This window comes from Scyliorhinus torazame, chromosome 8, assembly GCF_047496885.1.
Source record: "Scyliorhinus torazame isolate Kashiwa2021f chromosome 8, sScyTor2.1, whole genome shotgun sequence".
Taxonomy (NCBI): domain Eukaryota; kingdom Metazoa; phylum Chordata; class Chondrichthyes; order Carcharhiniformes; family Scyliorhinidae; genus Scyliorhinus; species Scyliorhinus torazame.
In genome coordinates this window covers 246,773,046-246,795,795 of record NC_092714.1, presented here as the reverse complement: position 1 = coordinate 246,795,795, position 22,750 = coordinate 246,773,046, and the positions used below count along the sequence as shown (strand labels likewise).

At 46.9% G+C, this 22,750-nt stretch overlaps 1 protein-coding gene across 2 annotated transcripts in view; it reads right to left on the bottom strand.

The window, feature by feature from the left end:
* The window catches only part of LOC140428504 (dolichyl-diphosphooligosaccharide--protein glycosyltransferase subunit 2-like), a 75,496-nt gene extending 54,576 nt beyond the window's left edge, over window positions 1-20,920 (bottom strand). For both annotated transcript variants that reach the window (XM_072515057.1, XM_072515058.1), the window contains exons 1-6: window positions 20,820-20,920; window positions 12,359-12,546; window positions 10,559-10,654; window positions 9,653-9,828; window positions 6,264-6,339; window positions 3,289-3,423 (exon numbers count right to left, since the gene is read on the bottom strand). In XM_072515057.1, the coding sequence (XP_072371158.1) occupies window positions 3,289-3,423; window positions 6,264-6,339; window positions 9,653-9,828; window positions 10,559-10,654; window positions 12,359-12,546; window positions 20,820-20,862 (714 nt within the window). In that variant the 5' untranslated portion in view covers window positions 20,863-20,920. The remainder of the gene's footprint in view (window positions 1-3,288; window positions 3,424-6,263; window positions 6,340-9,652; window positions 9,829-10,558; window positions 10,655-12,358; window positions 12,547-20,819) is intronic.
* Between the last annotated feature and the right edge of the window lie 1,830 nt (window positions 20,921-22,750).

The window sequence follows — 22,750 nt, the reverse complement described above, 5'->3', positions numbered from 1 at the left end:
ACACTGACCAGCCCCTTCGTGATTTTGAGCAATTCTTTATCAAATCCCCTCTCATCCGTCATCTCTCCGAAAGAGAGAACCCAGCAATCTATTTACTTTGAAAGTCTGAAGATCAGATTCAATTAACTTTTCGGAATACCTTATACAGTATGTACATCACCCAAAGCAATATTTAATACAATGAATAGTTCAACAGTGATTCTAGCTTGAAGGAAAAGGTTACTTTTTATATAATGTTCAACCACAAAATTAATTAAGTGACATAGCCACAAGAATTTCAATAGACTTATGAGGTTAAGTGAATACTTGTCTGGTATATGATACTCGTATAGGAGGAGCAGGAGGCCATTCAGCCCTTTCAGCCTGCTCTTCAATAAGATCATGACATTTCTGATTGTAACCTCCTGCCTACTCCGGATAACCTTTCAACCGGTTGCTCATCAGGAACGCCCTTGTTTATCGAGAATCTGAGTTCATCCAAACAAAGTTAAAACAATCTCAGTACTATAGCTCAAGTACCAATGTATATTCTCTTTCCCCCTGTACAAAGGGGAAATAGGCACTAAATGGGCAGAACTTTGAATATATATGTGTGGCTGAAATGGTGACTCTACATAAAACCTGACCAAATTGCACAGTTCTGGGGTACAGACTGGGTCTTGAACCTATGGCCTTATGATTTGAAGGCCAGAATACCACCAAAGTGCCAAGATCATATTATGCAGGAAGGACAAATTTACTACAATTTTGACCAATGCATCATAATCCAGGAGGTAGCATAACATGGGGTGTAAGCAAATTGAACAGGGATGAGAATATCACAAAAATGACCATTAACATTCAGTCTCAAGGTCATGAATCACACTTTTCCTCCAGCCTGCATATTTTCACTAGAGTCAGAGGTTTTACAGCATGTAAAGAGGCCCTTCAGCCCATCGTGTCTGCGTCCGCCATCAAGCCTATCTATTCGAATCCCATTTTCCAACACACGGCCTGTAGCCTTGTATGCTATAATATTTCAAATGCTCATCTAAATGCTTCTTAAATGTTGTGGGGGTTCCTGCCTCTACTACCCTTTCAACCAGTAAGTTCCAGATTCCACCCATCTTCTGGGTAAAAATGTTTTCCTCACATCTCCTCTAAACCTCCTGCCCCTTATCTTAAATCTATGCCCCATCGTTATTGACCCCTCTGCTAAGTGGAAAGATTATTTCATATCCACCTATCAATGCCGCTCATCATTTTATACACGTCAATCAGATCCCCTCACAGCCTTCTCTGCTCCAAGGAAAACAACCCCAGCCTATCCAGACTTTCTTGATAGCGCAAATGCTCCAGCCCAGGCAACATTCTGATTAATCTCCTCCGCACCCACTCTCGTGTAATCACTTCCTTCGTATAATGTGGTGACCAGAACAGCACACAGTACTCAAGCTGTGGCCTAAACAGCATTTCATACAGCTCCAGCATAACCTCCCTGCCCTTATATTCTATGTTTACAAGGGAGCCAGTACCGATTCCTGCGGGACATCACTGGTCAGTTTCCATTCACAAAAACAACCTTGGACCATCACCCTCTGTCTCCTGCCGCGAAGCCTATTTTGGATCAAATTTACCAAATTGCCCTGGATCCCATGGGCTCGTAACTTTTTGACCAGTCTCCTATGCAAGACCTTGTCAAAAGCCGTACTAAAGTCCCTGTAGAATACATCAACTGCACTGCCCTCATCTACACACCGAGTCACCTCTCTGAAAAATGCAATCAAATTTGTAAGACATATCTCACTTTGACAAAGTCATGCTGACACTCATTGATTAATCCTTGCCTCCCCACGTGGAGATGAATTCTGTCACTCAGAATTTTTTCCAATAGTTTCCCTATCACTGATGTTAGACTCACTGGTCTGTAATTTCCTGATTGATTCCTACCACCCTTCTTGAATAAAGGTACCACATTAAGATGTCCTCAAGTCCTCTGGCACCTCTCCTGTCGCCAGGGAAGATTTGAAAATTGTCAGAACCTCTTCTCTCCTGCCTCCCAAAGCAGCCTGGGATGCATCTCATCTGAGCCTGGTGATTTATCCACTTTTAAGCCCACTAAAACCTCCTCCCTCTAAATGGCAATTTGTTCAAGTATATCACAGTCCTCCTCCCTGATTTTTTATTAGGGAAGTTGCCAGAGTCCATTATCAAGGATTTCATAGCACAGCATTTGGAGAGCAGTGGTATAATCAGACAAAGTCAGCATGGATTTACAAAAAGGAAATCTTGCTTGCCAATTCTACTGGAATTCTTTGAAGATGTAACCAGTAGAGTTGCCCAGGGAGAACCAGTGGATGTGGTTTATTTAGACTTTGAGAAGGCTTTTGACAAGGTCTCACATAGATTACTATGTAAAGTTAAAGTGCATGGGATTACGGATAGTGTCTTGAGATGGATAGAAAGCTGGGTAGCAGACAGGAAGCAAAAAGTTGGAATAAATGGGGCTTTTTCCAATTGGCAGGCTAGGACGAGTGGGGAACCGCAGGGATCTGCGCTAGGACCCCAACTGTCACATGATACGTTCACAATAAAATATTATACTTATTGTCACAAGTAGGATAAAAACACTGCAATGAAGTAACTGTGAAAAGCCCCTAGTCGCCACATTTCAGCTCCTGCTAGGGTACACAGAGGGAGAATTCAGAATGTCCAAATTACTTAATAGCACGTCTTTTGGAACTTGTGGGAGGAAACCGGAGCATCCGGAGGAAACCCACGGAGACACAGGGAGAACGTGCAGACTCCGCGCAGACAGTAACCCAAGCCGAGAATCGAACTTGGGAGCCTGGCTCTGTGGAAGCCATAGTGCTAACCACTATGCTCCCGTGCTGCCCTATACAGTGACCCAAGCCAGGAATCGAACCTGGGACCCTGGTGCTGTGAAGCCATAGTGCTAACCACTATGCTACCATGCTGCCCTATAGGGACATGGACATTGATTTGCTGAGAGGTGGTAAGAAACAGAGCATAGCTGTGAGAGAATATATTAAAAAGCAAGGATTCATTTTTCCCCACACATACAGATCCTGTGTGGAAAATACACAAAATAAAATGGTCTAAAAGCCTTGATGTGTAAATGCATTCCTCCTGCTAGCACGCACAACAAAACATACAGCACCGTCACAAAATGTACCCGAGGATGTTTGAAAATATCATAACAAGAAAAAGTCTAAGCAGGGTATTTTTCAAGGGAACTCAGCATCAGTTCTATAATATGCCTGGTTTCTTTAGCTTCCCTGTGCTTACCTCTTTGATTGCTGGCTCCATTCCAGCATGGTCAGACAGCTTATAAGCAGCACTCACAAATAAAGCTGTTGTTTCTAATCCTTCTTCAAACTGAAGATAAATACCTCCCAGGTCATCAAGACGTGCAACCAGATCCTAAAACAAAATGCATGTATTAAGTTATTGATAAGAATTCCTTAAAGAAAATTGCTTTTAAACTTGAACCTGTTTTATGTTACTGTCTACATCCAATAGCAGCTTTTGTCTGATATATCTGTATGAAGTCTAAATTCAAGAAAGTTAAGTTAAAGTTTCAGTTGGAGATCAACTATTTGTAGTGACAAATACAGACCATTAAACTTGAAGAAAAGCTGTATTTCTTCAGAAAAGGTTATGGAGCCTCACAGTCGCACCCTGTTTTCACGATGTCTGCCTTTGAAAAAGCTCTCACTAGCGATGGTGAGGTTGCTATTAGTACCAGATTTAACACTAGTTCCTCCAAAGTTGGGAAGACTTTCACCTTTTAGTCAAAGAACAGCACTGATTGTCCTAACCAAGCATGTATTGATTTCACAAGAGGAGGTATGCAGAAGTATAGAGAACATAATGAGAAACTATGCAACAGATTCAATATCTCTCCATCATTGAAATACCCTATAAAAAATTACTACGGTTAACTGTAGCAAAAAAAGTATCAGTGTTAAAAATTAGCATTGTATTGGCTTTAGTTCTATCCCGGTATTTAATGATCAAAAATAAGTCTGACTCATGAAAGAATGATGTGGAGATGCCGGCGTTGGACTGGGGTGAGCACAGTAAGAAGTCTTACAACACCAGGTTAAAGTTCAACGGGTTTGTTTCGAATCACTAGCTTTCAGAGCACTGCTCCTTCCTCAGGTGAATGAAGAGGTGGTTTCCAGAAACGTTTATATAGACAAAGTCAAAGATGCAATACGATACTTTGAATGCGAGTCTTTGCAGATAATTAAGTCTACAGGTCCAGACAGAGCAACTGGAGTGACGGATAATCATAGGTTACAGAAGTGCGAATTGTCTCAAGCCAGGACAGTTGGTAGGATTTCCCAAGCCCAGGCCAGATGGTGGGGGTGAATGTAATGCGACATGAATCCAAGGTCCTGGTTGAGGCTGTACTCATGTCTGCGGAGCTTTGCTCTAAGTTTCTGCTCGGCGATTCTGCGTTGTCGTGCGTCATGAAAGAATGTTCTTGCTATATTTTATTTCAATTACTTTTTAGTTTTCTAAAAACTTATAAACACGCTATGCAATTTGTAATTCATTAGCAGCTGCCTCTATGTCATTCAAGTTCTCAAGTTTCTGATACTCTTTTCAAAGCTGCTTTTCCAACCCAAATCAGTCTGCCTGGAACTCATGCACAGCAAGCTAGTTAGGTCAGATAACTTCCATAGACGGATCAGCAACAAGAAAATTAATTTCAGAATTGTTTCGTTAACTTTTAACGGTAACCAACCAGCTAGTTTGAATAACTGCTGTGAAATGTACTCGTCACTAGTTTTGTAACTGTTTACCAAATATGCTTACCAAAGTCTAGTGCAACATTGTTTTGCCATCTTTGGAAAACAATGGCGATCCAATGAAGACACTGTACATAACTAGTTAAAGGCTAGTTTCGCAGACAACTATTAATTTTAGCTAGTTATCGGGATATGTTTGTTTTTATTCTTTCCCAGGAAATGCTGACTAGGCCAGCATTTATTGTCTGTCCCCAATTCCACTTGATAAGGTGGTGGTAAGCTGCCTTCTTTTTTTTTTTGGAAATTTGTTTATTGAGTTTTCGTATTTTATATCCAAGGTGAGCTGCCTTCATGAACTGCTGCAGTCCATGTAGTGTATGTACTCCCAGTGTTGTTAGGGAGGGAAATCCAGGATTTTGACCCAGGACAATGAAGGAAAAGTGACTTGAGTTTCAAGTCAGGATGGTGTGGAGTTTGGAGGTGTATTTGCAGGTGGTGGTGGTTCCCATGCACGTGCTGCCCCTCTCTTCTAGGTGGTAGAGGTCACATTCTTGGAAGGTGCTGTTGAAGGAGCCTTGGTTAGTTGCTGCAGTGCATCTTGAAGATCATGCACACTGCTGCTACTGCGCATCGGTGGAGGGGGGACTGGGTGTTGAATGTGATGGATGAGGTGTCAATCAAGCGAGCTGCTTTGTCCTGGATGGTGTGGAGCATCTTGCATGTTGCTGTAGCTGTACTCAGGCAAGTGCAGACTATTCCACCAGAGTCCTGACATGTGCCTTGTGTTAATACACATATTTAAGAAAACTAAGCTCACAAGCAAATTGCAATTGTAAACCGACTTGGAAACACCTGGGAGATGATTACTGGACAGGGAAAATGACTCTATGGATGTCTCAAAGGTATAATAATTGACAGTATGCTGTAAAGTCAGCCTTAGACGATATGTACACCAATAGCATTGATCAAATTTTCAAATTTAATTGTATTAAAAAGGGAAAAGCAAGGTCGGAATAATTGCAATATTAAACATAAGGTAGTTAACAAAAGCGGACGGGTTCACACAACTATTTGTGAAATACTTAAAATTATTTTTGAAACAAATGCAAAGCTTAGCACCACAAGTTGCAAAAACGCAAAGTTCTGGATTACCTTCATCCAGCTGGTCTGAAATTCACACACATGTACATACAAACAATATTTATCATAATGTGATGTATATGTGATGTAAATATGTATATTTATTATAGCAATCTTTGTTCTATTGTTTTCATCTGTAGTTTAACTGTCTATCCCATCTATACTTCAGGCGTGACTACTTTATTCTAAAAAAACGGAAGAATTTTTCAAAAGCCGAAATGCGATCTCCTTAACACTGGTGTCAAGTGTGACAGTTGTACCTATACATTAACAATTTAGAAATTAACTTTTCTATCTTATTCACTTCAATAGTTTTTTTTCCCCTACCCAATCCCATACACGACTCCGAAACAAAGTTTTTACCTCAATCTCCTCCACGATACTTCTTAGATCAGCCTGCTGAGATAGGTAGGAAGTTGCAAACAATGCATGGATAATTCTGTAAACAAGAACACCTCATTTAGTGACGTCTAATTTTAAGAGGTCCGTTCTCCTGTACATGATGTGCTAATTTAAGTTACAGTACAGATTTAATGATTTTTATTCAATTTTTGCCGTGGCAAATTTCCCTTTACGAATTTGCAATCTCATTCCCTTATTGTACATTGTGGAGGTGGTCAGAAGAAGCTCTACTTAATGACCCTGTACTCTTAGACCTTGCAATCGCACACCGCAATGTCCTGATAAAAGAAAACATTAATGTAATAGATCTGTAATCTTACACTATTTCTCCACACCTGGGATCATTTTATTGAGACACTCAGTTTGAGATTTCAAAATAATTACCTCTTGCACTTTTTGTATTATCTATTTGGTCAAAATTACTTTTCCTATCATGCTTAGATAACCTCCTCCAAACACGTCAGAAGACTCAAATACTTTCTTATTTTCTGAATTTAGTCTCTGTGCGTACTCTTCGTTTCAAAGCTGAGTAAAGCACAACTTCCTTCCTTCCGCCCGAATGACATCTGTAGTTTACAGACAAGATTAGTGTCCTAAACTTTCTCTTCATGGATTACTTGGTATAAAACCGTAGGAGCTAATGTCACAACACCCTGGGCTAGTGTGTGGCCAATTCCAACCCCACTTGACCCGGAACCTCAACACAGCTGAATTAACCAATAATTTGTTAGAAAAATACCCAAAGTCTTTGGCCCTTGGCTCCCCAATAATTACAATCACCAGGTCTGATCATTTAAACAATTATTTTATTTGTAAGAACTATAATAAAATATGAAATATGCCGCAAATATAGCTATCTAATTCCTAATCACCCACTTTAACTTGCCCCCACACTCTACGTACATGACAGATAAACACAGAAGGGAGGAGAGGGATGAAAATGTAAGTCAAAGGAAAAAGAAATGGGTGTCTTTAAGCAGGACATTGACAGGATGCAGAGCTGGGCTGAGAAGTGGCAGATAACCTTGATAAATGTGAAGTGATTCATTTTGAAAGGTCGAATTTGAATGCTGAATACAGGGTTAAAGGCAGGATTCTTGGAAGTGTGGAGGAACAGAGGGATCTTGGGGTCCGCATACATAGATCCCTCAAAGTTGCCACCCAGGTTGATAGGGTTGTTAAGAAGGTGTATGGTGTGTTGGCTTTCATTAACAGAGGGATTGAGTTTAAGAGCCGCGAGGTTTTGCTGCAGCTTTATTAAACTCTACTTAGACCACACTTGGAATATTGTGTCCAGTTCTGGTTGCCTCATTATAGGAAGGATGTGGATGCTTTGCAGAGGGTACAGAGGAGATTTACCAGGATGCTGCCTGGACTGGAGGGCATGTCTTATGAAGAAAGGTTGAGGGAGCTAGGGCTTTTCTCACTGGAGCGAAGAAGGCAGAGGTGCACAAGGTGATGAGAGGCATGGATAGAGTGGATAGCCAGAGACTTTTCCCCAGGGTGGAAATGGCTGTCACGAAGGGACATAATTTTAAGGTGATTGGAGGAAGGTATAGGTGAGATGTCAGAGGTAGGTTCTTTACACAGAGAGTGGTCGGTGTTTGGAATGCACTGCCAGCAGAGGTGGCATCAGAGTCATTAGGGACATTTTAGCGACTCTTACACAGCACATGGACAGCAGTAAATTGAAGGGGTGTAGGTTAGGTTGATCTCAGATTAGGATAAATAGTCGGCACAACATCGTTGGCTGAAGGGCATGTACTGTGCTGTACTGCACTATGTTCTATGTAATCCCACTTTTCAACACTTGGCCTATAGCCTTGAGTATTGTGACATTTCAAGTGCTCATCCAAGTACATTTAATAGATTGCGGTTTCCTGCCCCATCTCCTCTCCCAGGCAGTGAACTCCAGATTCCAAACCCCCTCTGGGTGAAAAATTGTTTCTTCAAATCCCCTCTAAACCTCCTGCCTTTCACCTTACAATTATGCCCCCTCTTATTGACCTTCAACTAAGGGGAACAGGTGCTTTCTATCCACCATGTCCATACCCCTCATAATCTTATACACCTCAATCAGGTCCCCTCTCAGCCTTCTCTGCTCCAAAGAAAACAACCCGAGCTTACCCAGCCTCTCTTCATAGCTAAAATGCTCCATCCCAGGAAACATCCTGGTGAATCTCCTCTGCACCTTCTCTAGTGCAATCTCACCCTTCCTATAGTGCGGCGACTAAAACTGAACACTGTACTCCAAACGAACACTGTGGCCTAACGAAAGTCTTGTACAGCTCCAACATAACCCCCCTGCTCTTATAGTCTATGCCACGACTGATAAACAGTAAATCTTAAAACACCAGGTTAAAGTCCAACAGGTTTGTATCGAATCACTAGCTTTCGGAGCACTGCTCCTTCCTCAGGTGAATGAAGAGGTAGGTTCCAGAATATAAGGAATGACATACCCCAAGGGGCCATCATCTTTAGAGATGTGAGCAGCAAGGGCTCCAAGAACATGCAAGACGGCACTTTGAATGCGAGTCTTTGCAGGTAATTAAGTCTTTACAGGTCCAGATGGAGAGAGGGAGTCACAGGTTAAAGAGATGTGAATTGTCTCAAGCCAGAACAGTTGGTAGGATTTGGCAAGCCCAGACCAGATGGTGGGGGTGAATGTAATGCGAACATTACATCACGACTGATAAAGGCAAGTGCCCCGTATGCCTTAACTGTACAATTAACCAGTCCTGCCGCCTTCAGGGATCTGTGGACAAGCATTCCAAGCTCCCTCTGTTCCTCTAAGCTTCCTAGTGTCCTGACATTCATTGAGTACTCCCTTGTCACGTTACTCCTTCCAAAGTGCATCACCTCACACTTTTCAGAGTTAAATTCCATCTGCCACTGTGGCCAGTAGTGGGGGTCAGTCTATGAACAGCTCCTTTTAAACTTCCAGGCACACAAAATTCAAGCAGGACAAACCAGTGATAAGAAATAAAAGTACAAATACAGCTGAAATAGCGGTGTTTCAGGAATTAGATAGCCAGTGATCAGGGCCAGATGTTATTTAGTTCTGCCCGTCTACACTTTTAATTCCTACATTTCACATTCTTTATTGCCACACTGAGCAAGGCCTGTTTCTGCAAAGGATGGTTATGTAATTGCTGAAAGAATTTTTGTTAAAAAAAACTTCATAGTTTCTTTGCAAAGTAGTTGAAAACTTACACTGTGGTTACATGAGTATTCACACGTATATCTACGACTGACTTGTAAAGATCCTGATTTATATATTGGTTCTATACAAACAGATCTTATTAAATTTCTAGTGTTCACTAAGAACAGGAATATAAGGAATGACATACCCCAAGGAGCCATCATCTTTAGAGATGTGAGCAGCAAGGGCTCCAAGAACATCCCGAGATACCATAGGAAGGCCAAAATTGCTCAAAGCTCCGACTGCATGGTAAATCCGGGTGATCGAGGTATCATCGCTCACTGCTGCCAACAAGAGATCTCGAGTTTCATTGCTGACTGCAATCTGCAAATGTATTTGGAAGAAAAAAATAAGTGTCTGCTCATTGACCTTGCTACTTGTCACGCAGTCAGTCATTCATTCAATGTCATATTCTCTTCCTTGTCGTGACGCTGAGGATGCCAACATTTCTGCATGTCTCAGTGGGATAGAGGCATACATCTATGGAATAAAGGGACTGCAATATTAGTCCATAGATGTACTCCGACATAAAAATAATATTGTTCAACTGGAGTGCTGTCCCACTCATGAAGACTACTACTAATACAGTCATTTTGTTTTTCCAGCCTCACACATGAAAATAGCCTTCTCTGGACTGTGAACCCTGCTGTTCTAACTTTCCAAAGCTATGGAAACAATATGGAGGCTTCTCAATTAAAGCTGGCAGCGTAAGCGCCATGAAATCTCCAACTCTAAACTATTATCCCTTGCTGGTATGATCATGCGGCTGGTCAAATCGGTATTAGTGCTTCCAACATGCCCCTGAATAACAATACAATGGAAGTACAGTTTAGAGCACCAGTTTTCCGCTATTACTACTTCTGTGCTTTCACATGGGTCCATTAGCAAAATCTTAAGACTCATTTCAATATAGGAATTACTACTGAGGGCCTGCAACTTATAGGGTGAATGAGTCAGTGGAAAGCTGACTATATCACACAGAAATTATTTTCCATATGCTTTACACAGCAAAGTCAACCATTTCTTCTTAAAAGTTATTTTCTGCATAACTTACCTCACAATTAGAGAGGGCTTGACTTGCTTCAGCAGCGTAAAAAAGGGAATCGACATTTCTGGAGTCCACTTGCGATTTCAAAAAGTTACACGCGGTCTGATTGGAAATTACAAACAGATTCAGAAGTAACTTTTTAAACTACTGGTATAGTTCTTTCTATTTAAGAATCAACAAAGAATAGTATTAATTGCTTATATGTTTTTAAAGAAAACAATGGAAACGAAATCCAGGCAACATGGTTCTAAAATTTTGCGGTGTGATTCTGTGAATCAGATATCATTCTCTCAACACTAATCCTTACATTGTTAAGAAAACAAATTAAAATAGACCAACCAGTTAAAACAGCATTGTCAATACATGTAAAAGAGGCTAGAGCTGCAAAACTCAGCCCAAAGAAAAATGTCATTTTCTTCAGGCTGATCCGTTTTCCCTTAAACATTGAACTGCAAACTTTCAAAGCTCTCTTTACCTTTGGAGTCTCCCTTATTTTTCCCAGAAAGCTGTCATCATTTCTGTACTAGCCACATTTTAGGGGGTGGGGGAAATATGTAAGCAAGCAAGGTCTTTGGCGCGAAGGTTATTTCAAAAGAATCAGAGATATTTCATTTTCCAACTTTTGGACAAATCGCCCATCACATTACTGAAAGTTCTGAAATAACTAACTGCCTATTGTACAGGAAAATGTCGATACAATTTCAGGTAATGTACTAAATAATGTACCAAATACACTATTGTGTAACTCATGTTGGTTATGCACCTTGACGACAAACCTGCGACTGCCTGTGCCTAGAACAGGTAGGACAACAGGTACGTGGAAAAAAACATTACCTCCAACATACATTCCACTCCGACTTGTATATATATTGTTGTTCCTTCAGGGTCACTTGGTAAAAACATGAAAGCTCTCCACTGAACATCTCTGGAGTATCTTCACCACATGGACTATAATGGTCCAAAAGGGCTTACCACCAACTTCTCAAGGTCACCTTGTGGTAGTCAATAAATGCTGACCTTGCCAGTGACACACATGGCCCCAGAATAAAGACATTTTTTGTCGTCTCAATTTCTTTGAATACAAGATGGTAGACAATCTATTTCCTGGCCTTTGACTTCAGGAGCAGCAATGGTGCAGAATAGGAACACCTAAAATTAGTGGACAATGGCGGAGTTCTGACTAAATCCAGAATACCTATCCAACTGCACATCTGACCCAGTGTCTCCTGATGATGAAACTAAGTCGATAAGGAAGACAATCTGAGGAGCTTCTGACCTTGCATTCACACCATCATTAAGACCACCTATTTCTATCTCTGCTGCAACATTGCCCGACTTTGCTCGTCATTGCTCAATTGCTGCTGAAAACCTCATTCATGTCTTTGTTATTTCTAGACGTGACTCGCTCCTGTGCTTGCGGACCTACATTGGCTCCTCCCGTCAAGCAAAGTCTTGATTTTAAAATTAGTCCATGGCCTTGCCCCTCCATACCGCAGTAATCTCCTCCGGCCCCACAATGCTCGGAGATATTTTTACATCCAATTCTTGCCTCTTGATTTTAATTATTCCACCATTGGTGACCGCGTTTCCATTTGCTTTGACACAGGCTCTGGAATCCCCACCGTATACCTCTCTACCTCACTTTCTTTCTTTCAGGCGCTCCCGAAAATATACCTTTTTGATCAAGCCTTTGGTCACTTGACACAATGCGTTTTATTTCATTATGTTAAAGGTTTTATATCAATATGACCTCTTATATTAGTGAAATCTAGTTAAGTTATACATTCTCTTTTTACAACTGCTCACCTGCTCATCTGGTACTTGACTCCCAAGCTTTTGCAAGCCTACTATGGTGTAATAGGCATTCTCCAAATTAGAATAAGGCTGCTTTAAAGTTTGTGTTAATCTTTCAATATCAGAATTTGACAAATAGTGCTTAAGGGTGATGGCCTGAGTAACGGCCAGCAAGGCCAAGGTGAACAGAGTCCCTGTACCTGAAACGCAAAGAGAGAAATACAGATTAAGTAAAAGATAAAGAGAGATTACACAAAGTCTTTTTTGTATAATGTTCATTAAATTGAGGCATATTAACTCTGGGGTTTATGAGTTCAATAAGGACAGCACATTGCAAGGGCTTGCTTGAATCACAAGCGTCTGCAGAATTGACTGATGTGAACACCTCAATAGCAGTAAAGTACCACAAATTGAAGACAAACATGTATCACTCCATCACTCCCCATAATGACACTGAAGGTCTTCCACTTCTGATCACTTCCCGATCGACAATAGGAACAAAATAAAAGATAGTGAAACTGAACAGAAAGAGAGATTTGGAAATGGAAGTGCCAATTCTTCAGAAGCTAAATTTGAGATTTCCCACACCACAAACATGTTGGCAGGGTTAAAGGATTGGCTAACTAAGTAGGCACGATGCATAAATGGGCAATTTCCAGGTTGGCGAGATGTAACAGGTGGAGAGTGGATCAGTGCTGGAGCCTCAACCATTTACAATCTAGGCAATGATCTGGGTGAAGGGGCTGAATATATACTTTAAAAAAAAAAATTTTTTTTTTTTTAGAGTACCCAATTCATTTTTTTCAATTAAGGGGCAATTTAGAGTGGCCAATTCACCTAGCCTGCACATCTTTGGGTTAACAAAGAACAAACAAAGAAATGTACAGCACAGGAACAGGCCCTTCGGCCCTCCAAGCCCGTGCCAACCATGCTGCCCGACTAAACTACAATCTTCTACACTTCCTGGGTCCGTATCCCTCTATTCCCATCCTATTCATGTATTTGTCAAGATGCCCCTTAAATGTCACTATCGTCCCTGCTTCCACCACCTCCTCCGGTAGCAAGTTCCAGGCACCCACTACCCTCTGCGTAAAAAACTTGCCTCGTACATCTACTCTAAACCTTGCCCTCTCACCTTAAACCTATGCCCCCTAGTAATTGACCCCTCTACTCTGGGGAAAAGCCTCTGACTATCCACTCTGTCTATGCCCCTCATAATTTTGTAGACCTCTATCAGGTCTCCCCTCAACCTCCTTCGTTCCAGTGAGAACAAACCGAGTTTATTCAACCGCTCCTCATAGCTAATGCCCTCCATACCAGGCAACATTCTGGTAAATCTCTTCTGCACCCTCTGTAAAGCCTCCACATCCTTCTGGTAGTGTGGCGACCAGAATTGAACACTATACTCCAAGTATGGCCTAACTAAGGTTCTATACAGCTGCAACATGACTTGCCAATTCTTATACTCAATGCCCCGGCCAATGAAGGCAAGCATGCCGTATGCCTTCTTGACTACCTTCTCCACCTGTGTTGCCCCTTTCAATGACCTGTGGACCTGTACTCCTAGATCTCTTTGACTTTCAATACTCTTGAGGGTTCTACCATTCACTGTATATTCCCTACCTGCATTAGACCTTCCAAAATGCATTACCTCACATTTGTCCGGATTAAACTCCATCTGCCATCTCTCCGCCCAAGTCTCCAAACAATCTAAATCCTGCTGTATCCGCTGACAGTCCTCATCGCTATCCGCAATTCCACCAACCTTTGTGTCGTCTGCAAACTTACTAATCAGACCAGTTACATTTTCCTCCAAATCATTTATATATACTACAAAGAGCAAAGGTCCCAGCACTGATCCCTGTGGAACACCACGGGTCACAGCCCACCAATTAGAAAAGCATCCTTCCATTGCTACTCTCTGCCTTCTATGACTTAGCCAGTTCTGTATCCACCTTGCCAGCTCACCCCTGATCCCGTGTGACTTCACCTTTTGTACTAGTCTACCATGAGGGACCTTGTCAAAGGCCTTACTGAAGTCCATATAGACACCATCCACTGCCCTACCTGCATCAATCATCTTAGTGACCTCCTTGAAAAACTCTATCAAGTTAGTGAGACACGACCTCCCCTTCACAAAACCATGCTGCCTCTCACTAATACGTCCATTTGCTTCCAAATGGGTGTAGATCCTGTCTCGAAGAATTCTCTCCAGTAATTTCCCTACCACTGAAGTAAGGCTCACCGGCCTGTAGTTCCCTGGATTATCCTTGCTACCCTTCTTAAACAGAGGAACAACATTGGCTATTCTCCAGTCCTCCGGGACATCCCCTGAAGACAGTGAGGATCCAAAGATTTCTGTCAAGGCCTCAGCAATTTCCTCTCCAGCCTCCTTCAGTATTCTGGGGTCGATCCCATCAGGCCCTGGGGACTTATCTACCTTAATATTTTTTAAGACACCCAACACCTCGTCTTTTTGGATCTCAATGTGACCCAGGCTATCTACACACCCTTCTCCAGACTCAACATCTACCAATTTCTTCTCTTTGGTGAATACTGATGCAAAGTATTCATTTAGTACCTCGCCCATTTTCTCTGGCTCCACACATAGATTCCATTGCCTATCCTTCAGTGGGCCAACCCTTTCCCTGGCTACCCTCTTGCTTTTTATGTACGTGTAAAAAGCCTTGGGATTTTCCTTAACCCTATTTGCCAATGGCTTTTCGTGACCCCTTCTAGCCCTCCTGACTCCTTGCTTAAGTTCCTTCCTACTTTCCTTATATTCCACGCAGGCTTCGTCTGTTCCCAGCCTTTTAGCCCTGACAAATGCCTCCTTTTTCTTTTTGACGAGGCCTACAATATCTCTCGTTATCCAAGGTTCCCGAAAATTTCCGTATTTATCCTTCTTCCTCACAGGAACATGCCAGGCCTGAATTCCTTTCAACTGACACTTGAAAGCCTCCCACATGTCAGGTGTTGATTTGCCCTCAAACATCCGCCCCCAATCTATGTTCTTCAGTTCCCGCCTAATATTGTTATAATTAGCCTTCCCCCAATTTAGCACATTCATCCTAGGGCCACTCTTATCCTTGTCCACCAGTACTTTAAAACTTACTGAATTGTGGTCACTGTTACCGAAATGCTCCCCTACTGAAACTTCTACCACCTGGCCGGGCTCATTCCCCAATACCAGGTCCAGTACCGCCCCTTCCCTAGTTGGACTGTCTACATATTGTTTTAAGAAGCCCTCCTGGATGCTCCTTACAAACTCCGCCCCGTCTAAGCCCCTGGCACTAAGTGAGTCCCAGTCAATATTGGGGAAGTTGAAGTCTCCCATCACCACAACCCTGTTGTTTTTACTCTTTTCCAAAATCTGTCTACCTATCTGCTCCTCTATCTCCCGCTGGCTGTTGGGAGGCCTGTAGTAAACCCCCAACATTGTGACTGCACCCTTCTTATTCCTGATCTCTACCCATATAGCCTCACTGCCCTCTGAGGTGTCCTCCCGCAGTACAGCTGTGATATTCTCCCGAACCAGTAGCGCAACTCCGCCTCCCCTTTTACATCCTCCTCTATCCCGCCTGAAACATCTAAATCCTGGAACGTTTAGCTGCCAATCCTGCCCTTCCCTCAACCAGGTCTCTGTAATGGCAACAACATCATAGTTCCAAGTACTAATCCAAGCTCTAAGTTCATCTGCCTTACCCGTAATACTTCTTGCATTAAAACATATGCACTTCAGGCCACCAGACCCGCTGTGTTCAGCAAATTCTCCCTGTCTGCTCTGCCTCAGAGCCCCACTGTGCCTATTCCCTAGTTCTCCCTCAATGCTCTCACCTTCTGACCTATTGCTCCCGTGCCCACCCCCCTGCCATACTAGTTTAAACCCTCCCGTGTGACACTAGCAAACCTCGCGGCCAGGATATTTATGCCTCTCCGGTTTAGATGCAACCCGTCCTTCTTATATAGGTCACACCTGCCCCGGAAGAGCTGCCAGTGGTCCAGATAACGGAAACCCTCCCTCCTACACCAGCTGTTTAGCCACGTGTTTAGCTGCTCTATCTTCCTATTTCTAGCCTCACTGGCACGTGGCACAGGGAGTAATCCCGAGATTACAACCCTAGATGTCCTGTCTTTTAACTTTCTGCCTAGCTCCCTGAACTCCTGCTGCAGGACCTCATGCCCCTTCCTGACTATGTCGTTAGTACCAATATGTACAACGACCTCTGCCTGTTTGCCCTCCCCCTTCAGGATGCCCTCTACCCGTTCGGAGACATCCTGGACCCTGGCACCAGGGAGGCAACATACCATCCTGGAGTCTCTTTCACGTCCACAGAAGCGCCTATCTGTGCCCCTGACTATAGAGTCCCCTATTACCATTGCTCTTCTGCGCTTTGACCCTCCCTTCTGAACATCAGAGCCAGCCGTGGTGCCACTGCTCTGGCTGCTGCTGTTTTCCCCTGACAGGCTATCCCCCCCCCGACAGTATCCAAAGGGGTATACCTGTTAGAGAGGGGGACAACCACAGGGGATTCCTGCACTGACTGCCTGCCCTTTCTGGTGGTCACCCATTTCTCTGCCTGCACCTTGGGTGTGACCACATTTACATAACTGCGATCGATGACGCTTTCCGCCACCTACATGCTCCTAAATGCATCCAATTGCTGCTCCAACCGAACCAGGCGGTCTGTGAGGAGCTCCAGTTGGGTGCACTTTCTGCAGATGAAGCCATCCGGGACACTGGAATCACAAGCGTTGTGGGGTGAAACCCACGCAAACACGGGGAGAATGTTTTGTGATTCATGTACCAGGACACCCAGATTCCTCTGTATATCAGAATCTTGCAATCTTCTGTTCATTTCAATACTGATTCTGTATACGTCCTACCAAAGTGGACAAGTTCACATTTTCCTACATTATTCTCCATCTAAAAATGTTTTTCCCACTCACTTAATCTAACTTAGTCCCTTTGCAGAACCATTATGTCTGCTTCACAGCTTACTTTCCTCCCATCTTGTGTCATGAGCAAATTGCGCAAGTATATATTCAGCCGTGGCAGCACGGTGGCACAGTGGGTTAGCACTGCAGCCTCACGGCACCGAGGTGCCAGGTTCGATCCCGGCTCTGGGTCACTGTCCATGTGGAGTTTGCACAATTAGTGTACAGGTACAGCAAGTAATTAGAAAGGCAAATTAAATGTTATTTATTGCAATGACAACGGAATATAAAAGTAGTAAGTTTTACAGTAGTTGTATAGGCCATTGGTGAGACCACATCTGGAATACTGTGTAGAGTTTTGGTCTACTTATTTAGAAAGGCATAATTTAATTGGAATCAGTGCAGAGAAGGTTCACTTGACTGATTCCTGGGATAAGGAGATTCTCTTATGAGGAAAGTTTGGATGGGTTGGGCCTGTATCCACTGAAATTAAGAAGAATGAGTGGCAATCTTATTGAAACATAGAAGGGCCTGAGAGAGTCTGACAGAGTAGATTCTGAAACGATGCCCCCCTTGTGGAGAGACCAGAAGGGGACAGTTTAAAAGAATAAGTGGTCTCCCAATTAACACAGAGATGAGACATTTTTTCTCTCAAGAGGGCCATGAGTCTGTGGAATTTGCTTCCCAGGGAGTGGTAGTGGCAGGGTCATTGAAAAGGTTTACGGCAGAGGCAGATAGATTTTCGTCTAACAAGGGACTCAAAGTGTAGTGGGGAGGCAGGATAGTGGCGTTGAGGCTATCAGCAACGATTGTACTGAATGCACCCCCCCCCCGTTACAGGACTCTCTCCCGCCCTCCCCCATCCCGGGACTCTCCCGCCCTCCCCAAGCCCGAGACTCTCTCCCGCCCTCCCCCATTCCCCCAAGCCCGAGACTCTCTCCCGCCCTCCCCCATTCCCCCCAGACCAGGACTCTCTCCCGCCCTCCCCCATTCCCCCCAGCCCGGGGCTCTCTCCCGCCCTCCCCCCAGCCCGGGACTCTCTCCCGCCCTCCCCCATTGCCCCCAGCCCGGGACTCTCTCCCTCCCCCATTCCCCCCCAGCCCGGGACTCTCTCCCACCCTCCCCCATTCCCCCCAGCCCGGGACTCTCTCCCGCCCTCCCCCCAGCCCAGGACTCTCTCCCACCCTCCCCCCAGCCCGGGACTCTCTCCCGCCCTCCCCCCAGCCCGGGACTCTCTCCCGCCCTCCCCCATTGCCCCCAGCCCGGGACTCTCTCCCTCCCCCATTCCCCCCCAGCCCGGGACTCTCTCCCACCCTCCCCCATTCCCCCCAGCCCGGGACTCTCTCCCGCCCTCCCCCATTCCCCCCAGCCCAGGACTCTCTCCCGCCCTCCCCCCAGCCCGGGACTCTCTCCCGCCCTCCCCCATTCCCCCCAGCCCAGGACTCTCTCCCATCCTCCCCCATTCCCCCCAGCCCAGGACCCTCTCCCGCCCTCCCCCATTCCCCCCAGCCCAGGACTCTCTCCCTCCCCCATTCCCCCCAGCCCGGCACTCTCACCCTCCCCCATTCCCCCCAGCCCAGGACTTTCAGCAGTAACAATCTGAGCTGATTATCAACAGATCTATTTTGACCAATCCACTCAAACCTGTGTGAAAAAAATATATTAATGATGAGCCGACAGTGCTGAATTATTCGCCCCCCTCCCCCCCTTTCCGCTCCTCTCCACACCGTCTCTCCCGCCCTCCCCCCCAGCCCAGGACTCTCTCCCTCCCCCAGCCCGGGACTCTCTCCCTCCCCCATTCCCCCCCCCCCAGCCCGGGACTCTCTCCCTCCCCCATTCCCCCCCCCCAGCCCGGGACTCTCTCCCTCCCCCAGCCCGGGACTCTCTCCCTCCCCCATTCCCCCCCCCCCAGCCCGGGACTCTCTCCCTCCCCCATTCCCCCCCCCCCCAGCCCGGGACTCTCTCCCTCCCCCATTCCCCCCCCCCAGCCCGGGACTCTCTCCCTCCCCCATTCCCCCCCCCCAGCCCGGGACTCTCTCCCTCCCCCATTCCCCCCCCCCAGCCCGGGACTCTCTCCCTCCCCCATTCCCCCCCCCCAGCCCGGGACTCTCTCCCTCCCCCATTCCCCCCCCCCCAGCCCGGGACTCTCTCCCTCCCCCATTCCCCCCCCCCAGCCCGGGACTCTCTCCCTCCCCCATTCCCCCCCCCCCAGCCCGGGACTCTCTCCCTCCCCCATTCCCCCCCCCCAGCCCGGGACTCTCTCCCTCCCCCAGCCCGGGACTCTCTCCCTCCCCCATTCCCCCCCCCCCAGCCCGGGACTCTCTCCCTCCCCCATTCCCCCCCCCCCCCAGCCCGGGACTCTCTCCCTCCCCCATTCCCCCCCCCCCCAGCCCGGGACTCTCTCCCTCCCCCATTCCCCCCCCCCAGCCCGGGACTCTCTCCCTCCCCCAGCCCGGGACTCTCTCCCTCCCCCATTCCCCCCCCCCCAGCCCGGGACTCTCTCCCTCCCCCATTCCCCCCCCCCCCCCAGCCCGGGACTCTCTCCCTCCCCCATTCCCCCCCCCCCCCCCCCCCCCCAGCCCGGGACTCTCTCCCTCCCCCATTCCCCCCCCCCCCCCCCCCCCCCATTCCCCCCCCCCCCCCCCCCCCCCAGCCCGGGACTCTCTCCCTCCCCCATTCCCCCCCCCCCCCCCCCAGCCCGGGACTCTCTCCCTCCCCCATTCCCCCCCCCCCCCCCCCCCCCAGCCCGGGACTCTCTCCCTCCCCCATTCCCCCCCCCCCCCAGCCCGGGACTCTCTCCCTCCCCCATTCCCCCCCCCCCCCCCCCCCCCCAGCCCGGGACTCTCTCCCTCCCCCATTCCCCCCCCCCAGCCCGGGACTCTCTCCCTCCCCCAGCCCGGGACTCTCTCCCTCCCCCATTCCCCCCCCCCCAGCCCGGGACTCTCTCCCTCCCCCATTCCCCCCCCCCCCCAGCCCGGGACTCTCTCCCTCCCCCATTCCCCCCCCCCCCCCCCCCCAGCCCGGGACTCTCTCCCTCCCCCATTCCCCCCCCCCCCCCCCAGCCCGGGACTCTCTCCCTCCCCCATTCCCCCCCCCAGCCCGGGACTCTCTCCCTCCCCCATTCCCCCCCCCCCCCCCCCAGCCCGGGACTCTCTCCCTCCCCCATTCCCCCCCCCCCCAGCCCGGGACTCTCTCCCTCCCCCATTCCCCCCCCCCCCCCAGCCCGGGACTCTCTCCCTCCCCCATTCCCCCCCCCCCAGCCCGGGACTCTCTCCCTCCCCCATTCCCCCCCCCCCCAGCCCGGGACTCTCTCCCTCCCCCATTCCCCCCCCAGCCCGGGACTCTCTCCCTCAGCCCGGGACAGGCAGAGCAGTGACTGGGGGGGGGGGGGGGGGGGCGGAGGAGGATTACAGCCACGTCCGCAGCGAGCGCTCAACCCCTCTCCAGCAGCTGGGCGGGAGGGTGCCGGTGGCCTGTACCTCACCGCCGCTCTCCCTCTCCACCCCGGCCCCTCTCACACTCGCCCCCCGTTTACCTGCAGCTCCCATTGTCACCGGCTCTCGGGGGGCAGAGGTCATCCAGCCGCTGGGAGGTCAACATCCACTTCCGGGTTGGCGGACCCAACCATGTCACTCCCTGCGCGGGGAGAGGGGGAACAGGACAGGACATGAAATTAAACATCCCAATCCTTTCAGCAGTAACAATCTGAGCTGATTATCAACAGATCTATTTTGATCAATCCACTCAAACCTGTGTGACAAAAATATATTAATGATGAGCCGACGGTGCTGAATTATTCGCCCCCCCCCCTTTCCGCTCCTCTCCGCACCGTTGGTAGATGCCAGATGAATTTAATTCATATTTTTAAATGTGTGGAATTCCAATAAAGTCCCGATGTCAGGCGTCTGCTGGTGGTCGGAGACAACTTTTAAAATATGTTCGAGGGGGTTGTGATGGTGGGCGGGAGGCGAGGTAGATGTGTTTGAATCCCATTGGCTGCCGCCAGCTGTCAATCATTTAGCGCGGGAGTGGGGAGCACCTGACAGGTAGTAGCCCGTCCCCACCCAGCGCAGCCACGTGGTACATACCACACATGGTCACTTTGCGGGTTCCCTGAAGCATTTGTACAATCCAACCAAATTATTTGTGTACTCCCATCTCTTTATGGTTCAGTCTGGGAACCTTTGAAATAACTCTCCAGAGTTTACTTTCTAACAGATGCAACATTTTTCTATTGCAATTGCAAAAACTTGAACTTTGATTTTTCAGTTTTTTCAATTATGAGGCGCCGGAATGTGGCGACTAGGGGCTTTTCACAGTAACTTCATGAAGCCTACTTGTGACAATAAGCGATTTAATAAATAAATAAAATTTAGTGTGGCCACATCTTTGGGATGTGGAGGTGAAACCCACGCAGATGCAAACTCCACACAGACAGTGACTCGGGTCTGGGATCGAACCCGGGTCTACGGTGCCATAAGGCAGCAGTGCTAACCACTAGGCCATGTGCAACCCACAACTTGCACTTCATGCAACATGTTTCAAGTTGCCACTCGTTTCGCGCCCAGCTCCCAGCCAAAGTTGGCCACAACGGTGGGTTTAACATTTTGACGACGTCTGCTCCCAACCAGTTGCAATTGTGTATCCTGTGATCCTTGATTTCCTCTTATTTCTTAACTGACATGCTTAACTGACCCCTTGGCAATCGGAAGGCACTGCGATAGTTTCACAGGTACGCTGAAATCATGGTGAACATTTGAGTAAGGGGCAAAGGAAAACTGCACGAAGTTCTTAGGCAGGGTGTACAGTTAGAATGTGGATGTCCATCCACAGAGGCATGGAAGGCATCAGCAGCCAAAGCTTAGTTCCAACGATCTAAGCTCTGGGAAAAAAAGTGAGAGGGAGACACCTGTACATGGAAAAGCTTTCAGTACAATCGGCAGTGGAAACATGCAATTTCAACTTGGGAATGTGGCCATTTTTTCAGACAGGTTCTAGTTTGAGCAAACTGAATTCTGAACCAGTGCAAAAGATCAACAACACCGAGAACCAGAGGACACCATCTCAGACTAAAGGGACGATCCTTTAAAACAGAGATGAGGAGGAATTTCTTCAGTCAGAGGGTGGTGAATCTGTGGAACTCTTTGCCGCAGTAGGCTGTGGAGGACAATTCACTGAGTGTCTTTAAAACAGAGATAGATAGGTTCTTGATTAATAAGGGGATCAGGGGTTATGGGGGAGAAGGCAGGAGAATGGGGATGAGAAAATATCTGCAATGATTGAATGGTGGAGCAGACGCGATGGACCAAGTGGCCTCATTCTGCTCCTATGTCTTATGGTCTTATAACAACAAAATAACTTATACATACATATAGTGCCTTTAATGTAAAATATCATAGAATCATAAAATCATAGAATTTACAGTGCAGAAGGAGGCCATTCGGCCCATCAAGTCTGCATCAGCTC